Source organism: Malaclemys terrapin, chromosome 3 (genome assembly GCF_027887155.1).
Source record: "Malaclemys terrapin pileata isolate rMalTer1 chromosome 3, rMalTer1.hap1, whole genome shotgun sequence".
Taxonomy (NCBI): Eukaryota; Metazoa; Chordata; order Testudines; family Emydidae; genus Malaclemys; species Malaclemys terrapin.
Window position 1 is genome coordinate 173139144 of NC_071507.1, and position 24113 is coordinate 173163256.

The window sequence follows — 24113 nt, forward strand, 5'->3', positions numbered from 1 at the left end:
ATAATCACTTCCCTCGATCTGCTGGCAATGCTCCTATTAATGCAGCCCAATATGCCATTAGCCTTCTTGGCAACAAGGGCACACTGCTGACTCATATCCAATTCCTCATCCACTGTAATCCACAGGTCCTTTTCTGCAGAACTGCTACTTAGCCAGTCGGTCCCTAGCCTGTAGCAGTGCATGGGATTCTTCTGTCCTAAGTGTAGGACTCTGCACTTGTCCTTGTTCAACCTCATCAGATTTCTTTTGGCCCAATCCTCCAATTTGTTTAGGTCACTCTGGACCGTATCCCTACTCTCCAGCTTGTCTACCTCTTCCCCCAGCATAGTGTCATCTGTGAACTTGCTGACGGTGCAATCCATCCCATCATCCAGATCATTAATCAAGATGTTAAACAAAACCAGCCCCAGGACCCACCCCTGGGATACTATGCTTGATACCAGCTGTCAACTAGACATCGAGCTGTTGATCACTACCTGTTGAGCCCGACAATCTAGCCAGCTTTCTATCCTCCTTATAGTCCATTCATCCAATCCATACTTTTTTAACTTACTGGCAATAATACTGTGGAAGACTGTATCAAAAGCTTTGCTAAAGTCAAGAAATATCACATCCACTGCTTTCCCCATATCCACAGAGCCAGTTATCTCATCATAGAAGGCAATCAAATTGGTCAGGCATGACTTGCCCTTGGTAAATCCATGTTGACTGTTCCTGATCACCTACCTCTCCTCCAAGTGCTTCAAAATGGTTTCCTTGAGGACCTGCTACATGATTTTGCCAGGGACTAAGGTGAGGCTGACTGGTCTGTAGTTCCCTGGGTTCTCCTTCTTCCCTCTTTTAAAGACGGACACTATATTTGCCTTTTTCCAATCATCTGGGACCTCCCCCGATCACCACGAGTTTTCAAATATAATGGCCAATGGCTCTGCAATCACATCAGCCAATTCCCTCATCACCTTCGGATGCATTAGATCTGGACCCCTGGACTTCTGCATGTCCACCTTTTCTAAATGGTCCTTAACCTGTTCTTTCACCACTGAGGGCTTCTCATCTCCTCCCCATACTCTGTCACCCAGGACAGCAGTGTGGGAACTGACCTTGTCTGTGAAGATCAAGGCAAAAAAAATCATTGAGTACTTCAGCTTTTTCCATATCATCTGTCACTAGGTTGCCTCCCCCATTCATTAAGGGTCCCACACTTTCCCTGACCTTTTTCTTGTTGCTAACATAACTGTAGCAACCCTTCTTGTTACCCTTCACATCCCTTGCAACTCCAGTTGTGTTTTGGCCTTCCTGATTACACCCCTGCATGCTCTAGCAATATCTTTATACTCCACTCCACCTGTCCAAGTTTCCACTTCTTGTAAGCTTCCTTTTTGTGTTTAAGCTCAAAAAAGATTTCACTGTTAAGCCAAGCTTGTTGCCTGCCATATTTGCTATTCTTTCTGCACATCGGGCTGGTTTGTTCCTGTGCCCTCAATAAGGCTTCTTTAAAATATAGCCAGCTCTCCTGGACTCCTTTCCCCCTCACATTAGCCTCCCAGTGATCCTGCCCATCAGTTCCCTAAAGGAGTCAAAGTCTGCTTTTCTGAAGTCCAGGGTCCGTATTTTGTTACTCTCCTTTCTTCCTTTTGTGAGGACTAGGTGGCTCTGGGAAGAAGTATACAGGAGTTTAAGGTGCAAATCGTGTCCTCATCCATCCTCCCTGTTGAAAGAAAAGGCCCAGATAGGAACCGTCAAATTGTGGAGGTAAATGCGTGGTTACGCAGGTGGTGTCAGAGAGAGGACTTTGAATTCCTCAACCATGGAATGTTGTTCTGGGAAGAAGGATTGCTAGGAAGAGATGAGATCCATCTAACAAAGAGAGGGAAGAGTATCTTCACAGGCAGGCTTGCTAACCTAGTGAGGAGGGCTTTAAACTAGGTTCGCCAGGGGACGGTGACCTAAGCCCTGAGGTAAGTGGGGAAGTGGGACACCGGGAGGAAACACAAGGAGGAGGGTGCAATGGGGGGAAGGGAGAGGGATCCTCCTGATTCATACTGAGAAAGCAGGACAATCGGCTACTTATCTTAGGTGCATGTACACGAACACAGGAAGCCTGGGAAACAAGCAGGAAGAATTGGAAGTCCTGGCACAGTCAAAGAACTATGATATGATTGGAATAACAGAGACTTGGTGGGGTAGCTGACATGACTGGAGCACTGCCATGGATGGGTATAAACTGTTCAGGGGAGGAAAGGTGGAAGAGTAGCACTGTACGTAAGAGACTGGATGATTGCTCAGAGGTCCAGTATGAAACTGGAGAAAAGCCTGTTGAGAGTCTTTGGGTTAAGTTTAGAAGCGAGAGCAACAAGGGTGATGTCATCGTGGGCATGTGCTCTAGATCACCAGACCAGGAGGATGAGGTAAGACGAGGCTTTCTTTGGACAATTATCTGAAGTTTCCAGAACACAGGCCCTGGTTCTAATGGGGAACTTCAATCACCCTGACGTTTCTTGGAAAATATAAAACATAGCTTCAACAGGAGTAAATACTTGAAAAAGCACAAACTGAAGACAAAAGCTGAATATAACCATGGGATGATAGAAGATATGCATGGCAGCAAAAGAAATTCAATACAAGTTAGAGCAACAAACACAGAGGCATTATTACTTTATGGAAGAGAGAGTCCCTTTCTATATAGTATGTATAACGTTGCATAGCATCCTGGACACATAACTAACTGAAAGATGGGCAAGATTTGTAAAAATATAGGGAAGAACAAGAGAAATGATTACTTAAGCATTTGAGGAAAGAAAAGTTTGAGGAACAATTCAAGTTATATTTTATATATATATATTGGCTAAACAATAATTGTGTGCATACATACAAATTCTAGGGGGAAGTGGAGGCGAGAAATAGGACAATAGTTATGATGTTCCACCTTTGTCTGCCGGTTTAAAAAAAAAAAAAAAAAACAGCCATCACATTACTATGAAGAGAAGTTATTGGAAGTAAGATGGTGTGGTTAGCACCTCTTCTTTCACTGCTAAGTGAAGTTGATTTTTCATGTTTTTAAAATATTCTAGGAATACATTAAGTATCGTGTTCTGTATTTCTGTGTCCCCATCATCATTCCCTCCACACATTTGTATCCTTTGGTCATGTTCAGTTTGTTCTGCAAGTTGTTCTAATAAGGATTTTTACTTTCCTAAAAATATTTGAAACTATAGCCCAAAATTGGGTTCAAACAGTATATTGGTGAGCGTAGTGCAAAGTGCAGTGTAAGTGGCTAAACAGAATAGATCCTCTTAAGAATCAAATAATATTGCTGTACTATGTAAATACTGCTGAATGCTAGCCCAATCAGCCAGACACTGCTTACTATATAGTAAGTCATGACTTGTGCAAGTTGTCAGCACAATGGTGGTATTTGTGCTTTTTATTTCCTTTTTAAATATTTCCTGCAATTTGACAGAAAGAGAAACAAATAGGAGGCAAAAATAAAAATATATCTTAAATATAAAAAAAATCTGGAATCATAAAAATCCTCACTATCATCTCCCAGTATAGTTCTGAAAACACCAAAAATCTTCTGACTTTTTAAGAGTTCACGCATTCTGATAACTCAGGAGCAGATGACAAGCCTGGACATGTGCTGAATTATTAACAAAAAAAACTCATCCTCCCCTCCTTTCATCAAAACAAATTCTCTTACACATGAATACAGGCCCTTCACCAGAGGGTAATGCAATGGTAGTTGCTACCTTTTTAAAATACTTCGGTCTTGCCACTATCCAGGGATGTAAATAACGTTTAAAAAAACAACCTTTTAAACTATTAAAATGTAATGGTTAAACCTTTAACCAACACATGAGTTCACAACATAGGCATAGGAACTAGGGATGCGGGGGTTGCTGCAGCACCCCCATGTTTTACCCAGGGTCCCGGCTGGCAGCCCCGCACCCATTAGCTGGCCCCCCTGGGGTCCCAGGGCTCCACTCCCAGTCCACCCCCAACTGTGGCCCCAGCCTTGGCCCCCTTACCATTTACTGAATACATTACTGATAAGACTGATGCTTATCGGTTAACCAGTTATTGTTTTACATCCCTACCACTATCAGCTTTCTCCTCCCAAGATTCAGGTTCAACCAGCTATCTCATCCAGATGCTGGTCTCAATCAGACATTGCAAACAGAACCACCATGAAGCTATTCTAAAGTGACGAACCTGTACTGCTGATATTCGATTCCATTGGGGATGGATGGGCAGTTGCTAAGTCCAATGGTGTCACATAGATGTTTAAAGAACAGAAGAGACAATCATGTTTTGTGGGACTCCCTCAAGTCTGGTGAGTGCTCTGAAGTAAAGGAGCACTTTCCCAACACCACACTTTGTGAGCATCCTAAAAGGAAGGACCAGAGCTATTTCAGAGACTTCCCATCAACACCTGCTATGTCTCCAAGACAGGACAGTAGTTTGCCATTATCAGCACAGCACACAGATCCAGGGGGATGAGTATGGACATCCTCTCTCTGTCCATGGGCAGGAAAAGTGCCATCAGTATGAAGAACACTTTCTCTGTCCCATGATCTGGACTGAACCTCATTTGGCAAAGATCCATAAAACTGGTGTGGATAGGCACATTTAAAGGTAGTTCTTTGCCAGCTTCCCAGTTATCTTGTTCAAAAATGGGAGGCTAGATAACATATGGTACTTTATAATCTTTGGACTAACCAAACCTTATATATTTAAAAAATACCCAGACAATAGCTTTAAGACGGTAAAAGTAGCATTGACACCCTCCATCAGTCCTGGTTGCTGTTTTCACCAACAATATGCACCGGTCTCAATCACAGGTAGTGAAAGATTTCTATCAGCACTTTTACAGTGTCTTGCTCCAGGAATGTGCTAGATGCCACAGAGCAGTGAAGAGGTTGTGTTTTCCGTCTTACATTTTGTATATGGCTCCTGATTCCAAACATGGCTTTGTGCCTCTTGTGGAGGTGGTTTCCCAGCCAGATGGATGATTCAGAAGAGAAAATCTTACTACTGCAATTGCAGCGCTGGGAGCAGCTGCTATGTATTCTGGGAAGGAAAAGGCAGGAGTAGATGCTAGAGAGAGGCTCTGACTTTTTAAAAGCCTACCAGAGCTGTTGATGAGCATCATCATCTCCTTACTCTTGAGGAAATATACAAGACGCTACGTAGGAGGGCACTCCTCTATGAACTCATTACATTCGTTCATAGCCTCCATAACACAGGAGGCATGACCAAAAACATCACAACACTATACAATACTGGAAGTCTGCTTTTTCTTCTGTCAATACTATGATACATGTGACCCACTTCTTCCATTTTAGATCTTGATCTCTGAATGGTATAACTTTCTGTACTTAGTGTCTGTTTCTCTTAGCCAGTTCTTACCATACTTTGAACTAAAATTAAGCAGACATCCTGTGGGTTACAAACCATTTTGTAGCACCATGGCTATCCGTGCTGTGTCTCAAAAAAATATAATATAAGGGAAACATCTCAGAATAATGACATCCATTAAATAGAACCAAAATGTTAGTGCCCTCTGTTGATTAGATGCCATTACTATAACATAACATCTAAATAACTTAAAGTTAAGTTAATAAAATTTAGATGTGTAACATTTAAATAACTTAATAAGTGCAAAAGATGGATGGATTGTACTGAAAATTGGAGGGAAAGGTATGAAAGAGCCTGCAAAAAACATTTTCACCATAAGCCAGGAAGGTAAGGAGAAAAATAGGGAAACAGCTATGCTCATATAAAAACAGTTTAGGGAAACAGTACTCAAGAGAATCTGGTAGCAACACAGGACAGACTAACTGAAGTTAGAGAGTTTAGGAAGAAAAGTAGTCAGTCTCAAAAGTGACACATCAGATTGAGTGAAAAACACTGAAACAGAGGCAAGGTTACTCTAATATGCATATCCACAATATGTTTTGCAAAAAAGTTAATGCATTAAGCCTCACAACAGCCATGTGATATAGGTAGGGAATATTATTCAAGTAGTAAAAAAAGGGGTACACAATCTGTATTATACTCAACTTCCATCTAAAAAAATGGAGGTTCGAATTTCCGGATAGCCTGAAAAAAAAATGTAATTATGTCTATCCATTTAAATACATAGAAAGAAATAATTAAGATTCACAAATACTTTGATGCATATATACTGTGCCTTTTTCTGGTTTATGAAACAATAGGAAGCCACAGTTCAGTCTTGACTTTGGTAGTTAAATATACCTCAAAAAAGTAACAAACAAATAAAAGTTATTCCCACTGAGGTTATTCCCATCCAAGGCTTTTTCGTATAATAAGTTTGCTCTTGTATTTAAGGAGACTTGTATAGAGGAGTTCGTAAGTGCTTTACCCATTAGCTTTCTCTCAAAGAGCTTTGAAATGGAAGTGAAAGTGTAATTATCCCTCTTCTTCCCTAGATTTTGCCCATCATTTTGGTAACTTCAAAGATAGCTACTAAAAATGGGAACAAGTCACATTTCCTTACACTCTTTTCCTGTGTCCTGCATTAGTACAGCACATCTCTCTCTCACACGCACAATCTTCATTTTGAAGCGTTATTGCCATCTTGCTGAAGTACAAGTGCTGGCAATAGACTTTTTCGGTCCCAGTTTGAGGAGGGGCAGCAGATAACCCAGACTGACCAAAATGGACAGTTTTATTTGAAGTGGGGGTGGGGTGCATGCATGCTTTTTTTTTTTTTTTTTTGAAGGGAAAGACCGTGACCTTGTATTAATTAGCTAGTCTCATCCAAAATTTTTTTTATCAATTTCCAGTGAAATTTAGCACAACATATTTTCAAATATCAAAAATTACAGACAGCACTTATGTAATTGTCCATTACATAGAAGACATCTCCCTATGCGCTATAATAAGTTAAAAACAAAACAAAGATGTCCAAGATAAGAAGGCAACTTCTGCTATGGATGACAAACTAATTTACAAGTAGTTCAAACAGAAGCGATCCAGAAAGAAGGAAAAATAAAAGATTAGAATACCATCTCAGTTTTCCATGTGGAAGTAATGTGATTTAGCAAACACTAAGTAGAGGAGCACAGCTGATGAAATGGTCTATGGGGGTAAGGAGGTTCATAGAAATAGGGAGGCACAATATAGTGCAGTGACTTGAAAGCTAAAATTAATATTGTGGTTGAAAATGGGAGCCTATCTAAATTTTCCAAGAATCTTATGCTGCCAGTTGAGAGTATAACTAAGGCTATCCCAAAACAACACCCCATGTCTGGTGGCTAGACAAGAGGAAAGTTAGAGGCTCTTCTATGCCAAAGTAGTAGCTCTAAAAGGGTTCTGATTGTTTCATTTGCTTGCATTACTACTTAAAGTAAGTTGCCTGCTACATTCAATATTCCTTGTTATAAGAACACCATACTGTGTGCTTTCTACTCCATACATTGTTATTTAGAAACATCAATAATAATTTCTGAATCAGAACTTGTTTTCTCTTAAATGCGTGTGGCCGATTATTCTAAATGAAGATGCATGAAACCCAAATAATACAACTTAATATACATAAATTTGTTGAAGAAAACAAACGTGAGCTAGAATACAAAGGCTAGAGCAGAAAAAATAAACATGTGAACTAGACATGGGTCCAAAGCTGCAGAGATAAAAAAAAATGGATATAGATTGAAACAGAATATCACAAAAAAATTGAGGTGTTTAGATTCAGCCCCATCATTTCTAGTATAAGACTATTAAATAAGCTAACTATCAAACAAATGCAATTCTTAAACTATTATACATATTCCTATTACAAACAATGCAACATGATACAGTCTCTAATAGTGATTTTAGAAAGATTTGCATTAAAGTGTAATATTTTCTAGAAAAAATAAAGTCCGAAGAGAGCTGTAGACATAGTTTAAAACTATTAATGTTTACATTCAAAGAAATATATAAATTTTATATGTAAAAACTGAAAAAAATGAATGGGACATCATCTACCTACCTACTCCACTTGCTGGACAACTATAAATAAAAACAAGTATCTAATTTGTTCTTTAAACACATTTCACACTGTGCATAGTTCAAGGCTCTTTAAAATTAGTACTCACCAGCTCAAGAAAACTAAAGAAAAACAGCATTAAGAAACTAGAGGGGATTTTTTGTGTTTGAAAAAAAAAAAAAAAATAGTATACATTCACATGACCAGGTGATTTTATCAAGGAGCTACTGAGAAACTAGCTTGAAGTCATTTAAATAGGTAAGGAATTTTAGGACAGATTCCAGCTCTTTCAACCTTCCCCATGGATCACTGGCAAGGTGAGGAAGTTATGCCCAATAAGTCACGCCAGTACCATTTTGTCTCTGTCTTTCAGTCCAATTCCCCCCCTTAGAAAACTGAAAAGGTTTGTTACTGTACCCATCCACTATGAATAAGTCTTAGTTTTGTTAAGCATAAGAAAAAGTTATTTATGACTGTTTTTATTAATGGGTTAGAATACCAGCAGTAAGTCAGCAAAGTCTTAATTTCACAGACACAGCTACAAGGTTGAAGTATGAGAAGTAGCTGAGGCTCTGGATCTGTCTCAAGATTCAGGAAAATAAATGTTAATTTATGTTTCATTCACATTGAGATGGTTATCTTCAAAAAACTATGGCCTAGAATTTATTTTAACGAAACTGAATATTTATTCAAACAAATATCATAGGTCCCTTTGCTTGACAGAGATAAACTTCCCACTAACCAGTGGGAAAAGAGTGATTTTTTCAAGCCTCAAAATATGTAGTCTCCACATATTCTGGCCCAGGAAGTATACAGAGCATCTTCAGACAATAGCTGTGCATGTAAGTTTAGGCTGGCCAAGGAGTCTTAAGCTGTTGCTGGTGAGATATTTTAGGTAAAAGCTATACAATCCTCTATGTGTGTATAAGTATTATATATGTAATTTGTAACTACTATATTAAAATGTTTCTGCACTTTCTAGAAGAGATTAGTGATGGCAATACACTATTTTGAAACCATCTTTTACGTTACCAGTTTGAAAAACCAGTAAACATGAACTCTAAAAGTACCAAAGCCTATAAAAAGATAAATAGAAGGCAACTCTAGTTAGGTTAATTTAATCAGGGAAACAAAACAACTTACAACCTAGCCTCTGTTTGTCAGAGGATGGAGATGGATGGCAGGAGAGAGATCACTTGATCATTGCCTGTTGGTCCACTCCCTCTGGGGAACCTGGCATTGGCCACTGTCGGTAGACAAGATACTGGGCTAGATGGACCTTTGGTCTAACCCGGTACGGCCATTCTTATTTTTTAATCTTGCTTCAAGAATGTATATTTAAGAAAGTGTTTTGGAAAAGTGCATATAATAGAAGAGATCCCATTTTAAGCTACTTGTATTGCCAGATGTGCAGCCATTGTACATCCCATAAATATTAAAACACACAAGTTCAGATAAGTTGTAAAAATGCACTTACTTTTATTGTAGCAGGTTGCTAGCACACCTTTATCTGCAGGACTGGCACTAATGTGCCAAATTTCACCCGCTTGATGGATGAGAACATTTTTGTTTATAATGTTATTTTCATCATCAAAATCTATTATGTGAATCTACAAATACAATAAAAAGATAACATTAGGGCTCCACTGCTTTCCTGTGGGTCTTAATTATACATGATGACAGCACAGAACCATGTAATATGAGTTTTATGACTGATATCTACTTTAATTAATTGTTATACTAACAATATAACGCTTTAATTTCATGCAGGATATTTTCTCTAAAAAAGTGATTATCTTATTGTGAAGAAATCCCTTTTGTTTATTTTCCCTGGTGTTGCGACTACAGAATACAACCACATTTTCCATTTGATGGTTAACAGAAAATAAGCTACTAGAGCCCTAAACTTGCAGCTCATCACTTTGCTAGCAATTAACTGAAATGAAAGCATTCAAACCCTCCATCTAAATGTCTAAGATAATTCTGTATCCAGATCAACAGAAATGAATCTCCCTTAAATGGATAGAAGGAGGGATTATTAGTAGATGTAATAGGAAAACTGATGCCCTACTAGAAGTTTTTCAGCACTCTCTCTTCAACTACTGTATATACATCTGCACTTATCACCAACACATCAGGAAATCTGTCACCATTTAAAAAAAAATTAGACAGGGGAAAAAATGTCAACCTTTCAACTTATAACCATATAGTCAACTTAGAATCTAGAAATTGTTTATAAGATTTAACAAGTGGTTTCAGGTGTTACTCACAACCCTCCCCCTTGCCAATTTTTTCTTTTGTTTTATAAACACTTTTTTCCAATTTTTAAAAATTGGGTTTATTTCCTCAGCTACCATGTGGAAGACTCATACAAAAAGCAGGGGATACTGACTAAGACTGCCCCTGAAAAACAAACACTTAACATGCATGAGTAACTTTACCCATGCAAGTAAGCCCTATCAGAGGTTCAAGAACAGAACCCTCTGCATGGCAAAGAAAAAAAAATTAAACTAAAAACATCCTAGTCCCTACTATTAAATTATGTCATACTAAAGTTTAGCCACACAGTGCTGTAGGCCATTTTTTTGAAGTGTTTAATGCACTAGATAGAACCAATCAGTCCAGTTTTAGGATTTGTTTGTTTAGTTTTGCAATACTGAGTATTCGCTACGAGATGATCTTGCTCTCAATCCATCAACTCCCAACCACAAGAAGGGTTATATCCTCTAGTCTCGTTCATCTCAAATTAGTATTCACCTTTTCCTCAATCTCTTCAGTGCTGCCATCTGCAATTACTGTCTTAAATTGGACTTTGGTTCCCCGATACTAGTACTATTCTCCTAGTCTCCTATCAGACTCTAACACATCTAAGAATCTAAAATGCTCATCAGTTGCTCAAGGAGCCATCTCCCTCCAGTCATCATTTGATGACCCAAACGATGAATCCATCTATGAAGTGAGACATTATTCATCCCCTATACCAAGACATATCCATCTTCATGTCCAATTTAAAGTAACCCTCTGCCTTTCAAAAAATTGTCCCCGGTTTCATGTAACCTTAACTCTTGCTTGAGCATCATCTAATCTGCCACACTCTACCTTGGCCTCCTCTATATCCTGTTCCCACAACTGCACATTATGACTTGTGCTGCCTCATCTATAATGATTTCTCCCTCATTTCATCTTTATATTTGACCTTCAGGCCTTCTCTTTTTAGCTCTTGACAGTCACGATAAAGCATGTTGTGAGACTCTTTATCAAAGGTAAAATGCATATTTGTACTGGATAAACTTACAATTCCAACTATTTGCAGACAAACTGGAAGCAAAATACCGTATTTTTTAATTTGGGACAGGACGATAAGAGAAGGCAATAGCAACGTAGACTGGAATTACAGTCAGTGGAAGAATTCTTCCTTTTATAATTCTTTGGCCTAAAGTACCTCTAAACAGCCACATAGTTAGGATTGAAGGGCTATTCCTACGATGTCAATCTTTTACAATTGCTTCTCAGTCTTGCATCCCAGGATCCCTCCAGTTCACCATTTCAAGTAAGAGAAAGATTTATAGCAGGATGTTTAGAATGTGAGAATCACTGTACTATCCTGCATATGGAAAGATTCAAACTAAAAATTTATGCCAATGCTGCAGCACGCAGTACATCAGTCCTGCCTGTTTGCATCTTTTTCTTACTCTCAAAAAATGTGAAACCTTCTACTGAAATTATTAAGTAGACTCCTTGCAGTGCAATTGGTTCCCTAAAGGTGAACTACAAATCAAAAATCCATTTACTTCAGCAATGTGTATTATATGTCCCCCACTAACCAGGTTAAGTGGGTCATTCAGCACATAAACCAAAAGAGTACCTTTTACCATTATATAAGGCCCCTCAAAGTCATATAGACAGTTTCTACTCTGCTGTGAAGATTCTGCTTCAGCTGATCTCACAGCTACCAGGTAACTCTGCAGGAGCAAAGAGTCAACTCATGCAGGTTATGTATAAATCCTTGATTAAAATAAAATTTCACATTTGACAAAAGCTTATTTTTATATCCTTTTGGTGTAGGGAAAATATGAAATATCCTTCCTTGGTAGCGGTGACATGCATCCTGGGTACAAGAAGAGATGCTACAGCAAAGTGTGAACATGTTGACCTGCTGTGAGTAAGAAGGGAGGGGGCTTAACAATGGAAAAAAAGGATTTTCTCTCCATGGTTTCTGTGCTAATGTTCTTCTTAGCCTGGCCATTGTGAACATTCAGCACACATTTCTAAAGTCGATGAAATCTTGTTAATTCTTCTGTCATTCATATTTAGTGTTTTCTTCAAATACATTTGGGCCAAATTTATACTTAACACAATCCGATGCCATAATGGCCAATTCTGGCAAATAAGACAGACCACTTCACATCACACTCTTATATGGGCTTCAACTCTGAAATGTACTAACCAATGTTGTCCAAGTAAGACATCAATCAAAAGTTAACAAGTGCACAGATGAGTTAATAGATTAAATATAATCATATGTTGTGTGAATTAGATACCATGGTGGCAAGCACCTTAGAAAGGGATAGAGTTAGCAAGTGGTAAGTAATGGCTTGTCAACATGGAGAAGTTTTCCAGTACAGCTATAGCTGAATAATGCCCCTGTGTGGATGCTCCAATCCAGAATTATTTTGCTTTGCTAATAAAAATCACTTTTATGCCAAAAAAAGTGTCCCCACACAGGGAAATAATACCAATACAGAGATATTTATTTACCAATACAGAAATAATTATTCTGCTATAAGTTTCAGAGTAACAGCCGTGTTAGTCTGTATCCGCAAAAAGAAGAACAGGAGTACTTGTGGCACCTTAGAGACTAACAAATTTATTAGAGCATAAGCTTTCGTGGACTACAGCCCACTTCTTCGGATATGCATCCGAAGAAGTGGGCTGTAGTCCACGAAAGCTTATGCTCTAATAAATTTGTTAGTCTCTAAGGTGCCACAAGTACTCCTGTTCTTCTATTCTGCTATAGCTATTCTGGGAAAATTCACTATGTACACAAGCTGAAAGTAAGAACAATAACATGTTTCGTTTTCTTCCAAAATATTGGAAGTTCACTAAAGAATGATCATTCAACACTTCTGTCTGATTTTCTCCAGAACAAAATTTTACACAAATTTTTAAAGTTTTGTGATCCTTAAAACTGAATACTTTTCAAGCCACATACAGTTGTTGCTTGTAATGGCTCAAGTCAGGAAAGTCCAATTCAAACAAGGTTGGCCAAATCCATTTTATAAGGAGGTCCTTTCCTTCTCACCTCTAACCACCACCTCGGTTCCTCTTTCTAAATCAAAGGTTAAGGGAGTCACGTTAGGGCCTTGCAGAGAGTAAAATCCAACCCTTGCTTTCCCTGCTTGACAGTAGCAAAAACCCAGTACAGTGCTCTTTTCCTGTTCCGAGAGCTTCTATGCCCCCATTTCCATAGATGCGTGAAACAGCACTAGAAGGAGACAAATGTAGAAGCAGGGATGTTAAGCAGAGAACAGTACTTAAAGGGACAAGACCAAAGACCTTGCATCACCATCAGGGAGGGGAACTAGACAAGAGTAAGAAACAGAATGCATCAGTGAACAGAAGAGGATGACAGTGGGCAAATAAATAGGGACTAATACTTATATTTACCCCTTTCTGGAAAGGTTGTATGGAGAGAAAGCAGGCAGAGGACTTCACCTCCAGCTCTATGGGATGAAAGCATAGGACTTTTCAAAGTGGAACAGACCCCCAGGAGCCAAAAATACCCGTCTCCACAAGAGCCAGTGTGGCAGCATACACCGGTAGCTCCTGGATCCCTACTAGGGCATCAGACTATTTACAAATGTGCAGTCTGCCCTAACTGGTTGTTAGCTCCAACTTCCCTCCTGCCCCCTTCTTTACAGTTCCTGTGCTGTAAGCCTGGTTCTCCCTGCCATCCATGCTTCTTTTCCTCTTTCCGTCTCCACATCATCCTCCACACTGATTCTCCTCCCATTCCTTCCTCCTCCTATTCCCCGCTCACCCCACCTCTGACCCCATAATAAAAAATTAAATAAAACCCATGGAACTAACTAAGAATGTGTCAGATATCATGACGACTTTGCTTTTATATCTATATAGATTATCTCCATATCCCCCTTTACCCCACCTTCCAGGTGTTTTTAGATTGTAATGTCTTCAGTGTGAGGACTGTCTTTTCACGTGTGTTCAGATAGCAACAAAGAATAGTTGTTATGAAACTGTGGCACCTGGCATGCTTTACTATTATAAATTACACTGATTAAGTTATGATGGTGGAATGCTAAGTACTAGATATAGCACGCTAGATCTTAAAACCTGAGAACCATTGACATTCTGGGTGTTGCCATAACACAAATAATTTTATCATCACTTTTTATTATTATTATTATTGTTCCTCCACTTTTAATATAAATGTTACAAATGAAGTGTTTTCTGTTTTCAATTAATCTTCTGTAAATACCTCCATTTCTTCTGCTGCAAAGCTGTTTTTGAACTTCCTACCTCCATAAATCAGGACAGCTCTGGGACTAGCTTTCTTCTATGACACACCTTTATGTGACTTGAAACAAAACAAGAGATTCTGCATATATTGATGCTATATGAAAAACCCTCCTGACCATGTAGCCCCTGGTTAGAAGTCAGCACCAAAGGTGCCAGCCAGCTACTAAAGACAGGTCAAGTAATGGGAAAAAAGGTGGTGTAGAATTAAGCAACAGTGATTGAGGCCTATAGTATTTCTTGGGGATTAATGACTAGCTGGGAGAAGATAATGGCCCTTGGCTGTGCTTCATGCCATCAATCACAACTATTTGTTAATAGCTCACTAAAAGCACTGCACCTCTATTGTTAGTGCTATTCCCTTGAGAGAGAGAAAAAAAGTCAGATAGTGAAAAAGTGTTAGATGCAGGTTCAACATGTATGTACAAGGCTAGAGTAAAGAATTAATGTCCACAATCACCTTGTCAGAATCATGTCAACATTTCCTTTTCAGTACATGTTAATGATTTGAAACTCATTGGATATTAGGTGATAACTAGAGGGTACTTCCTCCTTAAAAATTAATAACTAAATTCTCGGCTAAATACTCCGTGAAGTCAAAGATAGTTTATCCTAGGCAAAAAACTAGATGTAATTACCCAGTTAGTATAAAACACCTTCACAGTCAATAGTTAATCTTCGGGCATTTCACTATCTGAGATATAACAATGAAAAAAATTTTGCTCTTTTGTTTTTTTTAAACTGATTTTTTTCTGTGTCATTTTCTTCTCCCTCTGCCAACCATAATGTATACAGATATATAACACAACACCCAGATTTTTATACCTTGAACAGCTTCTCTTATTATTATTTATACATCATGTGGTTTCCCCTCTCCAAAACTCAGTTTCAGGTAGCTTTCCATTGCTAACTTCGGCTCCAACACTATCTGTTCTCCCTTGCATGCTAGGTTATATTTAACAGGACAAAAACAAAATAATCTGAATTTTGAAAATAATACTCTAGGAACATTGCTCCCTTCCCTACATTTTCTATCATGTCTCCTCATTCTCCCAATCTTGGTATGTTTTTTATTTTTCATCCTGTTCTGTGTCAATTGGAAGGAGTAAGCTTTTCGGGGCAAAGGTCTGGTTTTCATACTACAGAGTGCCAACATGCCTATACGAACAAACAAGGTGAAACTGTTGTGTTTGCTATGCCATTATGGATGCTGTGTTCAGTGGTCAAACTGGGGCGAAAGGTGGTGGTACTGTTCCAACCATATGAACTACCAAAGTGAGACAGTGCTCACACTGGATTGTGCAGCTTTTCAAAATATGATTATGCATGCCCTCTGAGCTCAGCTCCCCATTGACAGAGCTTGACTTTGTCCATGCACTCTGCTCAGCTCCTTCTTGACGGAGGGGAGGGGAACATCTTTCAAACTTAACACGTACTAATAACACCAAAATGAGACATTCACAGTAAGTCTGTGATTCTCTCTCCTTTCTCACATGAAAAACAAAACAGTTCATGTTGACATTTAAGTTACTATTGGCCATCTGAGACTAAACTTCACTGAGATGAATAGAGATGAGCTTCTGTTCCAGGATCTCACCTCTCTCTAAACATCTTTACATCATTTATACCCTTCACATTTGAGGTTTTCTTCACAATCATAACAGCTAGAGATTGGCTTTAAAAAAAAAATGAAAGCTGAAATTCTGGAGAATAAGAAAGAAGCTTGAGAGAAGTGTCAGCACACTGTAGCACCATGCACCTCCTGAATCCAAGCTCTGTTTGTGTGCTAAAGGTATTAGTGAATAAATACTGTTACTGAAACTATTCTAATGCGAAAAGTCAGTGACTGTACTAACACTATGGGTTTTTTAATCTAGTTTAGGGCTCCAGCCTGCCCTTCAATATAAAGGCATGTCCTAATTTAATCTTATAAAAAGTCAGCTATTTTACTTTTACAAGGAAAGATTGTAAAATAGGCAGCAGTGTATAGGCTGTACGTCACTGTAGCCCTTACTCCCTGCAGAAACACAGCGATGGAAGTTTTATGGATATTCATAGGCAAAAAATGAAGTTAGGCTCATGGAAATAGAGCTGTAGACAATTATTAATTAAAACCTAAAGGTCCAGATCCTGCCAAAACTTACACATACATGCCTTTAAGGAGTTCCATTGAAGTAAATCATGAGGGCCTAACTATGATTTCAAAATGGAAAGCAGGATTTTACTTTAATTGGGTTACCTGTTCTGCAGTTTAAAATGGTTCTACAAAATCAAAAGGAGTAACTTAGTACTAGAACTGGTCAAATAATATTTATTAAATAACTAATTTGATTAATTTTGCAATTTCTCTCAAATAAGTTATGATAAGCTTTTTAAAATTAATTATTCACCAGTCTTAGAAAGTTGGGTGACTATGAAAATATATTATCCTTTAAAAAAAAAAAAAAACGACATCTCATTCACCTAACCACTTATCAAAACGTGTACATTTTGTTCACATAATAAGTATTTTTAAAATAAAAGCATCTAATGCTCAAACTTGGCAGGAAAATGAAGTAATACAGTGGTAAAAAGTTAAAGAATATTCCTGATACTTAACGTATTATTCTGACAAAAGTTTACCTGATTATCATATTTGAGAGACTGTGTCCCAACCAAAAATCGAATTGCATCCGTTTCTGCTATCTGGGGTGTTAAAGCACGGGCCTAGCAAAAAAAGAAAACCATTATAAAAACACAATGCAATACATTATTAATAATTTGTGAAAATCTTGGAACATAAAAGACATCCCAGTTGATCACCTTAAGCACCAAACTTTTACACTACATCTTTCTCCTAAACTTTATCTGTATTTAGGCTATTTACATACGTTTTTTAATGAAGGGATTGCTTCTCACATCTGTAAAGTACATACATGCTCTGGGTGCTAAATAAATGATGTGTCCATATTTATTAAAAAAAAAAAAACACACACACACAATTCAATGTTAAGGATTTCTCCCAAATTAATTCTTCTTAATGAACTCAGAATCATGAAACCTGGGAAGGAGGCAAAAGTGACTTCAAAAATACTTAAGGCCGCTGCAATGACAAAGGGCATTCTTGAACAAATTATTCAAAACAAACATTTTACACCTTTAAGTAAGATTCCTGAACCCACACGGAAAGTCACCAATTCATAGAATATCTGGGTTGGAAGTAGAGTGACCAGAAACCAAGTGTGAAAATCGGGACAGGGGGTGGGGGTAATAGGCACCTATATAAGTTAAAGTCCCAAATATCGGGACTGTCCCTATAAAATCGGGACATCTGGTCACCCTAGTTGGAAGGGACCTCAGGAGGTCATCTAGTCCAACCCCCTGCTCAAGGCAAGACCAATCCCCAGACAGATTTTTGCCCCAGATCCCTAAATGGCCCCCTCAAAGATTGAGCTCACAACCCTGGGTTTAGCAGGCCAATGCTCAAACCACTGAGCTATCCCTGGGGTGCAGAGATTAGAGGCCAGGAGTCAGATCCCCAGGCCCCCCCTTCTAGCCCCTAGGGAAACCCCCTTGCCATGACGCACTGGCCTTTCCTCCATCAGGGGTTCCCCCATACCATTCTTTTCCCTACTATTCACAGGAAAGAGCAAGCTAGAAGGAAAGAAGTTCTTGGTCCGCCTTGCTTTTCAACATTAAGCCACTAAAGCTAAGACCATATTAGAATGACCATAATGGAAATGATCATCCTCTGCTTACTCATAAAAAAGGCACAGTACTGGCAGTGATAATGCAGCCATTCCCACCCTACCCTGCCAATTGCCTCAACCCTGTGGTAGAGGATATTTCAGTCTTTGGCCAGCTTGCTAAAGAGACCAATAAGGTGCTGTAATAAAACCTCAGATAACTTTGGAATTCACATCCCCACTTGCTCTTAAATATCCCAAATCTGTCGACACTCCAGGCATGCTGCAAAGCCCATATTTTTAAGCAGGCATTTTGGAAGGACTGAGGTAGCTAGTAGCTCTGCCCATCTCCACTACACCCATTCTTTTTTGTCTGACTGATAGTTAAATGCTGGGAGATTAAGGTGCTGTTTTATTTACAATAGCCTTACTAATTAAGAATCTATTTTTAATTGATGATTAAGGTGGCTAGAACTTTGGAGAGACATGCTTTTAAGAGTGTTATTATTTTATCTATTTCATTTTAACCACAAGTTAATTACAGAATAGTATTTTGGAAAAACACCCTTAGAACTTCATTGAATAAAACAAGCAGTCCGACCATCTTTTAGGGGGTTATGATCAGATTGGACCTGGAGTTCAGAATTCATTCTGAAACACCACTGAACAGATAAACATTTCAGATGCTAGACTGAACACTGATTTAGATGAAAAACTACATTTTCTACTTTAGATTTAAACCTGACATGGGTAACAAGTGAAATGAGTTTACTGGTCAAAAACTAGTACACTGTGAGCATTTAAACAGATCATAAAGTGAGTAGAAATTTTGATTCAACTGACAGTTTGTTCTCAGGACATGCTAAACTCTGAAATAATAGAAATGAATCACTATGGATTTACAATGTTACATCTATGCAATGAAACTTACATTACATCTACCTGCATTGGGTCTATACAGAGCTAATGTTACTAGTCTGTAGTGTTCAGTGACAGCAAGAAAGTTCACCAAAAAGCTTTTAATTTTTATATAAAATTTACAATGTGGATTTTTCCCTCAGCCATGGTGAGAACTTCTTTTCATTTCAAATCCCCTGCCAAGTTCTTTTCACGAAAGCACCACTAGAAACAACCCAGTCATTACAAATCTCCTTCAACCAAATAGACTTCAGTTGTTTAACAAGTGGAGTAGAACAAAACAACAACAAAAAAGATCTCCTGGGTCTTTCATGGAATAAAGAAATACTGGTAAGAACTTTGTTTCCTCGTCTTTAAAGAGCCTCTTCTTAAAAGCAGTTTAGACTCAAGGTGCACTTTAAAATAAAAGAAAAAGAGATAATGTCACCATATGCTGACATTTGTCTATGGACAATCAACTTTTTCTTCTTCCTTCCCCCTCCAAAAAAATTAAAAGTGGGAATTATATTTTCCCCCACTCTGCTGAAAATATTAAAAGTTTGTGTTAAATATCTGAAACATTTCAAAATAAAGAACTGACTTCCTACATGTTATCCTCATTCAAAGAATGGAAAATGCATCTGTGTTTATCAGATTTGTCAATAAGGGATTACCAGTATCTGAGACAGTTTGATTCTTAATAGAGATAATGGATCTTCAGATGGCCCATGCACAAGTATGCAAATCTGTTATTTTTTAATTGTGACTACTCAGGCAAGTTGATTCAGAGAAAGTCACAACAGCAAAACAGCTATTGGTGTGCAGAAATTTCTGCCTACCATGCTGTGACCAATATTGCCTCTTGTTTAATTGTACTTCTTTGTTTGTGTATATCCATCTGTTGTCTTCGGTCTTAGACTTAAATTGTAAGCTCCTTGCGGCAGGGACTGTCTTTTTGTTCTGTGTTTGTACAGCACCTAGCACAATGGGGTCCTGATCCATAATTAGGGCTCCTCGGTGCTATAGCAATATAAATAAATAAATGATCATTTCAACAGGTGATAAAGGTACTTCAGATGGACAGGACATTTGCTTTGAGCATGTGGTCAATGTATAGGAGAGTTTGGCAACTGGTGGTCTAAGCTCCCCTCCCCTACCTTAATGATAAGCCTTGGTATTGAGTCACTGTGCACTGCTACTGTCCTCCTCCACTTGAAGCATGCGCAGCCTAATTCACCAGAAAGCTTGAGACACAGAAAACTCCAGCCCCATAATCATATCTGCAATTGAATAGGTATAGATAGACCCTAGCTAATACTGAAACACAATGGTTATATTGAAAAGCATATGAACCACAGAGACATAATCTAGTCAAGTGAATAAAATGAACTGGCATTTTCATTTACTGCATCCTAAAGCAGTTTATAGAGCCATGAATTACATACCTGGAGAGGAATAACCATATGCATGCAAAAAAGTGTCTATAATGCATCATCTGTTTCCAAGGTAGTAAAACTATCATACTTTTAGTACCAGCAGTATGAGCTCTGAGTCGATTTAAAACAACCCTTCCACCCTTCCACTACAGCAAAAAAGGAGACAAGATATTACTTCAAGAAAACAAAGATTTGAGAGGTCACTGGGCATGGTGGTGGGCAGTGTGTGAAATCACTAAAAAGAGAAGTCTGACCTAAAAAGAGTTCTGTGTAAGTTCATCTCTCTCACCAACAGAAGTTGGTCCAATAAAAGATATTACCTAACCCATCTTGTCTTTCTACCAGAGGGCCTTACTACATTAAACATTCCAGAACTCCTATGCCAAACTAGATGTGATGTTATCCAGTTATCAAGGAAAAGCTACTATTTGGGTAACTACATCTGACCCTGGCAGATTAAATTGAAACAAAAATTTAAAAATTTTATGTTTGCTAGTCACCAAAAGAGGATTCCCATAACCCTGGCAGGGTGAGACTTTTATCTCACCCTGGCAGGTCACGTGCAAATTAAGTATTGTATAGTTCACAATGGACACCCATTTACAGTAAGAGGAGCATTTAAAAAGACTTGGACAGTTCAGCTTAAAAATGAGACAACTAAGGAAGGGTACGGTAGAGGTTATAAAATCATGAATGGCATGGAGAAAGTCAATAAGGAGTGTCATTTACCCCTTCACATAACACAAGAACCAAGGTCACCCAATGAAATGAATAGGCAGCAGGTGTAAAACAAACACAAGGAAGTACTCCTGCACATAATGCATAGTCAACCTGTGGAATGTTGTGAAGGCCAAAAGCGTAACAGGTTCAAAAAAGAACTAGGTAAGTTCATGGAGGATAGGTCCATCAATGACTATTAGACAAGACAGTCAGGGATGCATCCCCATGGTCTGGATGTCCTTAAATCTCGGACTGCCAGAAGCTGGGACTAGAGACAGAGGACGGATCGCTTGATAATTTTCCTGTTATGTTCATTCCCTCTGATGCATCTGGCACCAGACACTGTCCAAAGACAGGGTACGGGGCAAGATGAACTATTGGTCTGGCCCAGCATGGCCATTTTTATGTTCTTAGAGTCTGAGCAAATTGTTAATCAATAGATTGTGAAGGCTGAAGGAAAAAACAAAAATAGCCTGGTTATCCTGCTTAGGAATAAGACAATGAACTTTTGAAACTGTATCTGGGGTGCAGATGAAAACAAAGTATTCCTTCAATCTCTGAGGACAAGCTGCCAACAAGCTTGATTTTATGAGTTGGTATCTCAGACAACCTGGTTGAAAATTCTGAGAAAAGGACGTGGGGCAAGCTATTTTGTAGAAGATAGTGAAATGCCTTATTAGTTAAGTTTAGGCTTTAGAAAGTGTGTTATGATTTTGTTTCATATGTAACCATTTGTTTTCAATATTCTCTATCACTTGTATCTCTGTTCTTCAATAATAAATGTATTATTGTTTTCATTATCTAAGTGCTGTATGTTAAGTAGAGTAGTGATACTGAGTTCAGTCTTTCAAACTGGTGTGTACTATTCCTTGAGGAACAGTGGATCTAAGAGTTCCGAGAGTGCTCAGGGGAACAAGGATTGAGCACTCCAGAAGAGACGGCTGGAGGACTCAGAAGTTGGTGTGTGCCTATCACCAGCCTGTAGAGAGAGAGCGAGGCCTAGAAGGTAGTGCTTGTCTTATCAGAGGCTGGAGGTTTCAAGGTACTGATCCACAGCAGGCACAGACAATACTTCCTCCTGCTAAGGGCAGGTGGTGGCCAGGTCCCTCACAACCCTCAGTACCCACAGGAAGTGTCACAGCTTCCTCAATCATTATATCACCTTCTCCTTCAAAGACAGGTTTACAGATCCTTTCAAGAAATGTCTCATATTTGCAGAACTAGAGAATTTAACCTTTTTCTCCCTCACACTCCTCTCCCAAAGCAGCTTAGATTGGCACAGTCTAACCCTGGCAAAATTACCTTTCATCTATGTGGAGTTAATGGTAGCAAAACGAACAAGGATAGCTTTTGCTTTTGTTTTGGAGACAAATTAGTGACCCAGGAAAGTTCCCAGTCCAAGAAACAGAAACCCTGGCCCATGACAAACCCTAGACTCCTGAATATAATAATAATAATAATAATATGGGTGGCTGCCACCCAATGTTAGTAGACCCCATTAAATACACTAGTGATAACCAGGAGGATAGGATTTTTCAGAAGTGCTCAGCATCGGCCTAAATTTGATACTTCTGAAGTCAATGGGAGTTTACAATTGATTTCAATGAAAGCAGAGTTAAGTCAATACAGAGAGCTTTGGTCTAAACAATAATGCATGAGTTTTTAAACACAAACTTCAGTCCCTGAGTTATGTAAAAAGAGTAGATATGAGGAGCAGCACTATTAGAAAAAGAAGCTCTGTACACTAAGCAACTGTTGGTCTATCTCTGAATTATTATTGATTAAAATATTCTGGTCTCTTTACCCTATTCCATACAATAAGAGAAATATAGAACTGGAAGGGACTTCGAGAGATCACCTAGTCCAGCCCACTACATTGAGGCAGCACCAAATATCTCTTAGATCATCCCTTACAGGCGTCTAACTTATTCTTAAAAACCTCCAATGGTGAGGATTCCACGTCGTCTACTCCTGGGGGAACTCTGCGTGTAGGAGCTGGATTTTATAATGTACTATGAGAATTAATGTCTGATTTGATTTCATCCTGTCAGCCACCCTTTTTGAATAGCAGAAAGGAATGACAGACCAGAACAATCCTTATGACCGATTATGGTCACCCTTTTGTTTTAGGATAAGTTATAATGTCTACTATGGTTTCCTGTATGTATTACAAATTAGGCACTCTAGTTAAATATACATTTCTTTGTTTTAAGGTTTTAGTAAGTAAGAGACAGGCTTCTCTACTGTGTCTATGTTAAGTAGAACAGGAGTACTTGTGGCATCTTAGAGACTAACAAATTTATTAGAGCATAAGCTTTCCTGGACTACAGCCCACTTCTTCGGATGCATACAGAGTGGAATAAATATTGAGGAGATATATATACACACATACAGAGAGCATAAACAGGTGGGAGTTGTCTTACCAACTCTGAAGACAACTCCCACCTGTTTATGCTCTCTGTATGTGTGTATATATATCTCCTCAATATATGTTCCATTCTATATGCATCCAAAGAAGTGGGCTGTAGTGCACGAAAGCTTATGCTCTAATAAATGTGTTAGTCTCTAAGGTGCCACAAGTACTCCTGTTCTTTTTGCGGATACAGACTAACACGGCTGCTACTCTGAAATATGTTAAGTAGATTAGAGGAATATTGAAGGCCTGGGTCTCAATGTAAATTGTCTTGGTTATTGATTGTAAAACTTAGCAAGGTTTAATTTGCAATGCCTTTTTGCTCGATATAAAATACTACTGTTTGTATTCTCAATCTGTTTGTGTGAATGAGGAATGTATGCATCAGGAAAAGATAAGGTGCGAAGGCCATTCTTATAGCCAGCGTCAAGGAAGAAGTAGTAAAGAGA

The 24113-nt window shown here is 38.6% G+C and overlaps 1 protein-coding gene across 1 annotated transcript in view; it reads right to left on the bottom strand.

The window, feature by feature from the left end:
• The window catches only part of EIPR1 (EARP complex and GARP complex interacting protein 1), a 174400-nt gene that overhangs the window by 142797 nt on the left and 7490 nt on the right, over positions 1 to 24113 (bottom strand). Inside the window, exons 2-3 of the mRNA XM_054022778.1 lie at positions 17156 to 17239; positions 9474 to 9606 (exon numbers count right to left, since the gene is read on the bottom strand). Coding sequence (XP_053878753.1) covers positions 9474 to 9606; positions 17156 to 17239 — 217 coding nt within the window. The remainder of the gene's footprint in view (positions 1 to 9473; positions 9607 to 17155; positions 17240 to 24113) is intronic.